Source organism: Actinia tenebrosa, unplaced genomic scaffold (genome assembly GCF_029948245.1).
Source record: "Actinia tenebrosa isolate PJP-AT-01 unplaced genomic scaffold, QUT_ActTen_1.0 PGA_scaffold7__59_contigs__length_16204524, whole genome shotgun sequence".
Lineage (NCBI taxonomy): Eukaryota > Metazoa > Cnidaria > Anthozoa > Actiniaria > Actiniidae > Actinia > Actinia tenebrosa.
The window spans coordinates 7,540,177-7,549,533 of NW_028292584.1; the positions used below are offsets into that span (position 1 = coordinate 7,540,177).

The window sequence follows — 9,357 nt, forward strand, 5'->3', positions numbered from 1 at the left end:
TAAAATCAAAATATTAGGTCTGGGAAAGGGTCAGGGTTTCGAGGTCCTGGCGGCACACCCCTACCCAAGTTGGGGTGGTAGTACCCCCCTCCCCGGGTTGACACGTAGGATATGGAACATGAGATTAGGAATAAATAAGTAAGATTTGAAGCGGATATCCAGGAAATACATGGAAAGTTAAATCCAAGTAAAGGTATGGAACACTGAATCCTAGATGTACAATCTGGAATCCAAGTAGTGGAATTGAAACTAAAAATACGATTTTGGAATCAATAATTCCACCTTCAGATTGCAGAATCCTAAATCGCCCTGGATTTCCTTTCATCGAGGGAGACAGTTGATATTTTTATCGTTGTTTTTACACATTGCTCAAATTTAAATCTAAATCTAGTGTTGTTCAGTTTATTCATGTCTATGATCGATCCAATCAGATACTCAGGTTTAACACACAAAGCACGAAGATGATACTTAGACTACCAACATTGTTAGGGCATAACCAGTCACTACCTTAGATGTTTCTCCAGTTGCACGAACGAACACGGTGGCTGTTTTTCCTCTGTCACCTACGCTGGCTCGTACACGCACCACGATGGTATTTGCTCCTTTGGAACGCACCGTCTTACTGCTGGTAAAGCTATACACCAAACCAAGGTTGTCCTTCGCAGTGATCGTGAATCGTTCGGTTACCTTCCCTGAGTTGTGGAGCACCAGGAAGGCGTAGGAAGTCCCACCGGCTGGGATGGTTTGGTCATTTTTGGTGTACAAGAGAGTAAGAACAGCGCTATTGGCTTCGATGACCGTGCGAGAGTTGCGCTTAAATGGGTATCCGCCCTTGGTTTTTCCTTTTAGGAGAAGCTTGAATGGGCCTGTTGGTGGTGACATTGTGGCGAGGAAGTGAACTCCACTTGCACCTTGAGGTGTAAAGCTGTCAGCGTCTCCGATTAGGTTGCCGTTCTTGTCTATCAAACTAAGCGCGAGTGAGCTTGACTGTAGTTTATCCACTCCTGTTATAGTCACAATTGCCTTTGCTTTTACACCTAGTCAAAGAAAAGAAAGCTGCCTGAATAAATGGATGGATGGAAGGATGGATGAATGGATGGATGGAGGGATGGATGGATGGATGGAGGGATGGAGGGAGGGAGGGAGGGAGGGAGGGAGGGATGGATGGAGGGAGGGAGGGAGGGAGGGAGGGAGAGAGGGAAGGATGGATGGATGATTATACGCAGAGTGGCATTTCATCCACACATGACTTAACTTGGTTAAGCATAATTAACGGTTTGAGGACATCATCCGCGCGGCACTCTTTTCAATTCTCACACAAGATCTGATCCTCATTAAAAGCAGTGTGAAGAAAGGGATCAAGAAAAAATCTTTCATTTTTATCGTACGTCTCTTTCAGTGTCACTCATACTTACCCGTAAGTGGATAAGGCACAGATATGGGCTCCCTGTTTCTTCCTGATGTAGGAACCATGATGAAGAAATAACTGAAGTCCACATTAGATTTGCTTGTTCCCTGGACATCGTAACTATGGGCTCCAGCTGAGGCGCTAACTGTCAGTGTCCATTGTCCTGGTGGAGGGTTTGTGATGTCGTAGATGTACCCCTTGCCGACACTGCAGTGAGATCACAGAAACACGTTATATAAACAAAGGAATTGAAATTCACAATAGACTTCAAGGTCAGCCAATCGGATCGTCAGAATTGTCTCAATGTTTTATCCAATCAGATGACAGATATTCATATTAGCATAATTTGCTCAAAGTGTTACTGTAGCTGAAACTTACTTTAAAATATTACTTTTTTTTCAAAAGAAAATGCGGCGTTTCTTCCCCAGCATTTGAAATTAAAAAATCAATATTTTAAATAGAGATGCCCTAGGGAATAATACGCAAGAATAGGAATCTCATATTCCCATGGGAATGAAATTCTTTGTTTGAGTTGAATCCATATTAATTTGCCTTCTCATGCGCATTCGTTAAACAAAGTAAGTAATGATGGAGTTCAATATATTTTTCTCACCTTATTCGTACACTTGGATCAGACACCACCACCCCACTAGGCGTAGTCAGGGTAATACCTGTGTTATCATTAGCAGCTCTCACAGTAATCATCACTGCATCTGTTATATCATCCACTGAAATTACATACACGCTATCTCCAGCTGCCCTCTTACGCCTCTTTCCAGGTCCATATCCAAAACCACCCGAACTCAAACAGGTTTTTCCAACCAAAGACTTTTGTGCGAGGCCAGTAAGACTGGAGAGGTAACTGGCGGAGGGTAGATATATCATTTGGCCACAAGTCTTCTCGGCAAGTTCTTCATACGGTTTATGCGACTTCTCGCCACAAGGACTATTCCGAACAAAGAAATTGATGTTGAGTTCAAGCATGTAGGCCTCGTCGAGAAGTCTTTCCATGTTCTTTTCGCTGTAGTCTTTTGCAGTTGCATCGGTAAACACAAACATGGGTGAAGCCATGTTTGGGCCTGTTGTGAACAATTTAAAATGATGTAATTCAGTAGCGCTGCAGTAAAACGCTTGCCTTTTGACACCGAAGACTCCATTCTAGTCATAGCGTGCATCAACCTCTAGGCTATCTAAGTCAGGGCACTAGAGTACAAACACTAAAAGTGTGCAACACTTTGCACTATTTAGTAATATATAGTGCTAATTAAACAATAGAAAACAATAGGATTAGCATAATTTAGCAGTATTGAGTGGTATTTATTTTACACACTTATAGTGTTTCTACTTTACTAATTTAAAGATTGAATTTAAATTTAAATTTTTGCGCAAAAGATTGGTGGAAAACTCGACACCTGGAGAAAACCCCTCGAATCAGGAAGAGAAGTAACAAGCTAAGCTATACTCGCATTTGATGCGAATTCCAGGGATGGAATCTGAGAGTCCAGAGATGAGAGAGGTATAATAGACCAGTTTCGAATTCCAAATTACCGCTGTGTTCCTTGATTACAGACTCATTTGCACAGGGTTAGCCTCGTATCAGTGTCTTAATATTCACAAATACCAACAGAAAAGTAAAGAATGCACAACTTCAACAATACAAACATTTTGAAACTCGACGGACCTTGACTGGAACACGTGAATATTCTGCACAAACTCGAGGCCCTGTGCAGATGAGTCTGTAATCAAGAAACACAGCGGTAATTTGGAATTCGATAGGGGTCTATTGGACTTTGAAAACTAGCTGCGCCCCCGAAAACTGAGAATGGTCGATAAATGGAGGTTGGTCGCTTAATGGAGGCTTTATGCTGCGTTTACTGAGTTATTCAATGCCCAACCAGCCTTACCTGCAGCGATTGCATTGAGCATTCCCGCAAATGCAAGTTCCGGGCAGTCGCCTCCGCCATGCGCACTCAGTTTTCCAATTTCTTTTACAAACTGATCCTTTTGATCTGACGTCATAGTGGTTACATTGCCGGTCTCTAAATGTTCAAGCAAATAAAAAAGTGTGGTTAGAGATGGCTTACAGCTACAGAATGTCTTTGTTGCATACTGCATGCCAAGTCTGAAAGGCACCAATCTAATCTAATGCGTTTACCACTCCTGGGTGGACGGCTTGATGCCTAACAGGCCTTGCGACCCAATTGATAAGGCAGCCGGTTAGCACGGGCACTGAAGATGCTCGTCACCAGCGTCTTAAGTGGATCTTTTACGTCCGCCTCATACAAGGTTATATAGTGAAGACAGACGGGGCCTACGGTTTTAAGTCCTTGTCCGAGAAGTCTTGAAGGTCTAACCATTTGCAGATGTAATTAAAAAGGCAGCACCGTCTCCTCAGTTATTTCAAGACCTTGAGTGTTGGTCTGGCCGAGGCTTGATGATATGATGATGATGATGATGATGATGATGATGATGATGGAGAGTTCTTATAATGAAGAAATAGAAAACGCGCCCGCCTGCTGCGTGTGTGAAGTTATAAAGCACGCGGGGGTTGGCAGAATGCTAGAAAAGTGTTAGGAGAAGCACGACGCGTAGCGAGGTGTTTGTCGACACTTCCGTGAGTGTTCTGCCAATTCCCAAGTACTTTATGGCTCCACGCATCACAGTAAGCAAGTTTTTTTTCCTCTATAAAATTACAAATTGCAATATACTTTATTTTGTATAAAAATGACAAATCGATCATTTATAATAGCAGTTATTGAATGAATCTTCATTTCACATTGTTGAGGCTTACTGCGCGCGCTCTACCCTGTTTGCTCATGTTTAATTTTTCTTGTCTTTTTCAAAAAAACATTAAAAAAAAGGCATAGAGCGCGTGCAGTTGGCGCGTGCAGAAGAACAAACGATGGCAAATGTGATTCTAATAATAGCATCGCACAGGTGCCTTTGGTGGCTACAAGCATGAATACCAGAGATCCCCTCTCTTAGTTCATTTTTTCTCGTTGGAACTTACCTGGGTCGTTGTATGGTGATAAAATATATTCCACATCGAAATCTCGTTTAGTGTTGATGATAGTAGTAGCAAGTGCTTTTGCAGCGTCAATAAAACTTCCCATGCTTCCAGTGTCATCAATGACAAAGATCAGAGTCACATCTCCTTTAACACTTATGACTTTATCGAATACTTTCCCTCCAAGCTCTTTCTTCACGGATTCAAGAAACATCTCGGCTCCTGTGAGTAAACTTCGCTTACGGCCTGGCGCAGAGGGCATTAGTTTCATTGATGTGTACAGCCCAGATCCAAGAGAATCCAATGTAAATCTTTAAAGAGAAAAAAATCACAATTTAGCTTTTAATAATCCATTTAATTAAAAACAAATGAGTGAATAATCAACTTTTAAATTCAATTTAAAATAATTAATTTTTGTGTTTTACTCGCTAGTTTTAATTTGTGATTCCAAGTTTCAGTACGTAACATTTTACCAATGGTGCAGGTTTTTGAATATCTTAAAGTGCTACTACGACGAAAATCGCTCAAACTTGGATTCAGCTGAATCTTCTTAAGAATACTCTTTAAAGGTCCAATAATCACTGTATGAAGTGTTTTCTCGATATTCAGGACGAAAGTATGATATTTTTACGATTATTTTTTGGAGTCTGTGACGTCATAGACTCAACATCGAACATTGCTACATACATTTCTTTGTAGTTTATGATCAAAATATCAGTAGTAAAGGGAGAAAGAAATACCCAAACACCCCAAAATATAAATTATAGTCACAAGTAATGTGAAATAAGCACATTAGCCACCCTTTGGGCTTCATAGGAATAAAATAAATTAAGGATTTATATACAAAGAAATATATGTAGCAATGTTCGATGTTGAGTGTATGACGTCACAGACTCCAAAAAATAATCGCAAAAATATCATACTTTCGTACTGAATATCGAGAAAACACTTCATACAGTGATTATTGGACCTTTAAAGAGTATTTTTAGGAAGTTTCAGCTGAATCCAAGTTTGAGCGATTTTCGTCGTAGTAGCACTTTAAACACATATACATTTATATTTTGTAAAATATTTTAAAATGTTAAAATAATTCACTTCCGAGATATGCTTCGCTTGTCACACACAAAGATTTTAGGACAAGGCTACATGTTAAATTTAATTAATTCTTTTCTCCTTTCACGAACCACTGAGTATTACACGCGAAGCCTCGCATTGGAACCTTTGTGCGTGACAAGAGAAGTACATTTGGGTAGCATGGGTGGCGTTCGCGGCTAACGCGTCGTCTTTCACCGCTGTGAGTCCAACGGGTCGGGTCGCTGGTTCGAGCTCTGCGGTCGCCACATGTGAATTGAGTTTGTTTGATGTGTTGTTCCGCTCCTGTGCTACGAGGGTTTTCTCCGTGTTCTCCGGTTTCCTCCCTCCGTAAAAATCAACATGTGAGTTGAGCGTTGTGTGCATAGAATATTAAATGTAGTGGTAGTGCGAGTGAGCGAAAAGTGTCCCCAATTAGTGCGAAAGCGCTAGAACGACTAGACACGTAAATAAAGTGATTTATTTATTTTATTTCGGAAGTAGGCTATTACCTTTTGCTGTTGTATTTGCTCGCCAGTTCGATGTTTTTCTTGATCCTGTCTATACGAGCTTTGCTTGGGCGATAGCGTTGAGATTTTGCAGCAAACACTGATTTCTCAAGTTCTCCGATAACGCCCATGAGCTTGTTCGATGGAGTGCATTTTCCAGCTAATGGAATTGGAAAACATAATTCACGTTAGCTTTTGCGTAATGTTTTCCCTTTTGATACCATGTGTCATTCTCTGGAGTATCATTTCTTTGTTTATCGGTTGCATATGAGAAGACCCATGAATATTTGATACCAACTCAAACACAGAATATTCTTCGAGTTCTCAAGACAATGATATGCATGGCAGACAAGACAAGGTTTCCATTTTTTCCCTATATTTCTCTTTATCTTTTGCAAACCTCCGTCAACAAAGACATCAGGTTCTTTTATTAATCTAAGAATTTGAGATTTTTGCGTTTATTTTTCGTCTAACTTCTGTTTGCAGACCTCCTCACCAAAGTTAGTTATCAGATCTTTTATTTATCGACTTAAAGTTTCCCATTCTTTTCAAGAATTCTGAATAGCTTTTTTTACATGTATTTTCCTGTTTGCAAACCTTTTAAACGAAAACAAATATTATAGTCTTTATCCATTTACTCGTTACTTGATAATTTATACCAGCTACTTGATATATTTAGTTTCAATTTTCCCCCACTAATTAAACAAAAAGGCTTTTATTTCAACGTCTTACGTTTCCATGAAACTTGGCCGAGAAAGACTCTTCGGCTAGAGCAGAGAACCCGTAAACAACATGCTCAACTGAGTATAACAGTGTCCTATACTGTCCTGTTGCTGAACGTATTAAGTTTAAAATAATTCGACTAGCATTTAAAGCACTTCATGGTCTTTCTTCTGTTTACCTCAAGGAACTCATCACCGTTCACAAATCTGCTAGAAATCTTCGCTCGTCTTCTCACTTGTTGCTGTCTTCAAAATCTTATAATCTCAAGTCCTATGGTCTACGTTCTTTCTCAGTTGCTGCTCCGCTCCTCTGGAACTCTCTACCTTCTTCAATTAGAAATATTTCCAGTATCTTTATTTAAATCTAAACTCAAGACTCATTTATTTAAGTTAGCTTTTTCTTTATAATCATATTATCTATCTTATTTATTTATTCCTTTAACGTTATGTTATTAAGTGCTTAGAACAGACTTGTATAAGCGATATATAAGCCATATACATTATTTCGAATTTATCGTCAAGAAAGTCGTTTTACGAGACGAGAATTATACAAAGTGAAATCAAACGGCTTATTTCTGGCACTTTCTCAAGGCGATGCATGTCTTTATCACAAATCAAAAGTCAAAGATCAAAAACCAGTTTTAAATCAATTCTTGGAAGTGGTCTAGTATTGTACAATGGGAGCTAAAGTATACGCTGAAAGTTGTCTCTACCGGTCGTTGTATAAAAGACTGGTTTCAGCTAGCTACACAAGGAAGTAGTTACCAGAGCAGAGTGTAATTTAAAGTGCACTGAAGTGGTATAGTCTAGTGTTTTACAATTGGAGTTTAAGTATTATTATCTGAAAGTTTTTTTCCCCGCTCAGCTGTTGCATTATAGAGTTTCAGCTAAAATCCACCGTGTTAAAGCGCTTTGATGGAAATATTCCATTTTGTTTTAGCTTAAGTCTTTGTCAACCCCCTTAAGCAATTGAACCAGCTTATTGAATCTAATTTATTTTTAAAATCGAAAGTATTATGAAAAATAATAAAGTTACGTTCTGAAAACCTTTAGATTTTGTAAACTTTCAAGCTTTTCTTCGCCTTTCTTTCGACTGAGTAAAAAGAGCAAAAGAAAAGAAATTTCTACAACATGAAAAAATTAAGACAATTTTGCTGATTTTTTGCAAGACATGTTGGCGTGGCAGTACCTGATTGGATATCAAGCACACAAAACTGTCACGTGGGTTCAAAGAAATGGGTAGTGCACTCGCCTCTCCTCTCTGGGACTTGCATCAGGACTTGTTAATAGGTCTTTCCATTGATTTGAATGGTTCTTTTTTTCAGTGTTCACAACGGTTCATTTCCAATCCCTCCCCCCCCCCCCCCCCCCATCGCAAAACCTAACTCACTATCCAATTCGGTTTTTGAGTCAGCCATGCACGCCCTCATGGTTCTATTGAATTAGCCATGCCCTGTCTTAGATCAGCCCAGAAGTAGTTCAGGGTTCAATCTGTGAGTTAGCCGTGCCCTGACTAGATCAGCCCAAAAGTAGTTTAGGGTTCAATCTGTGACTTAGCCGTGCCCTGACTGGATCAGTCCAAAAGTAGTTTTGGGTTCAATCTGTGACTTAGCCATGCTATGACTTATTTAGACCATCCCAGAGGTTGTTTAAAGGTTCGATAAAACTGACGTTAAGAAAGATTTAAAATACCTTTTGGAGGGCTGCCACAGGCGTAAGACATCATTGCCGAACGAACCTCATTCATATCGCTTGTATAATCCTTTGCTGCTAAAGCAAATGTTGCGATAAAAAGAGAAATGGCAAAGAACCGAAGACATGCTCCATGGACCTTCATAACAAAACTTAGAACTAAGATTGCAAAGCCGTGTGCATCAAGTGAAAACCTCACTTAAAGTGACCAAGACAGGAAGACGAATACATTTATTTAATATTGATAATTTTGAATGACACGTTGAAGTATATGAAAAATAAACACATTTATTCTCGCCAAACAGGCAGTCACTCAGTTTGATTGATAGACGAGAACGTTTTTCTTTTTTTTTTCTTTTTATATTTCAGACAAAATGTCGACAACACCGTTTTTAGAGACCTAATATGGTGACCCAATATTCTAATGATATTAAATTGTAGAACCAGGATCCCTATCCGGGCCAACATTAGGACAATACTAAACGAAGTGCTTTATTTATCCTATATAGATTAGAATGAATGAGAAAATAATATAATTATATTTACAAAAGAATTATTGGTATGGGACTATCTAGAATAACTATAGCGAGCTAAATGAGCTAGGCAATTACACTACTTAGTCGATTACAAAATGTGTGTGGGGGGAAAGACTAGAACATTTAACAATTGTTTGCGTGAAGGCGAAGTGATTTCCCGTGGAATATTTGCCCAGCCGTGAGTCTTCGAACGGGGAGGTAAATATTCACCATAATTCACTGAGCCTGAGGGGAATAATTGCTTCAGTATCATTTTAGATTTGAATATCAGAGAAAAGACGAAATATATCTAGAATAAACAACGTTTTAGTGTTACATTCACTCTTGCAAACTCTGGGAAACCAAGCACCGCTCGAGCAATGATTATCACTGGTCGCTCGACCAATCATAGCGCGAGAAACTCTATCGTACG

General features: G+C 39.4%; 1 protein-coding gene across 1 annotated transcript; it reads right to left on the reverse strand.

Annotated features, from left to right (window-relative positions):
• Window positions 1–374: 374 nt before the first annotated feature.
• On the reverse strand, window positions 375–8,622 carry LOC116292694 (von Willebrand factor A domain-containing protein 7). Its single transcript, XM_089040418.1, has 7 exons — window positions 8,410–8,622; window positions 5,999–6,155; window positions 4,419–4,726; window positions 3,313–3,447; window positions 2,022–2,487; window positions 1,416–1,615; window positions 375–1,037 (listed from the first exon to the last, which is right to left on the reverse strand). Exons 1-7 carry the CDS (start codon window positions 8,552–8,554, stop codon window positions 469–471), a joined length of 1,980 nt encoding a protein of 659 aa, XP_088896544.1. The 5' UTR covers window positions 8,555–8,622; the 3' UTR covers window positions 375–468.
• Window positions 8,623–9,357: the final 735 nt, after the last annotated feature.

Coding starts and splice junctions, on each gene's coding strand:
- LOC116292694 (XM_089040418.1), bottom strand. CDS start 8,554: ATGAAGGTCCATGGAGCATGTCTTCGGTTCTTTGCCATTTCTCTTTTT. Junction 4,727..5,998: donor AGCAAATACAACAGCAAAAG/GTAATAGCCTAC, acceptor TTCTCTTTAAAG/ATTTACATTGGATTCTCTTG. Junction 1,616..2,021: donor GATCCAAGTGTACGAATAAG/GTGAGAAAAATA, acceptor ATCTCACTGCAG/TGTCGGCAAGGGGTACATCT.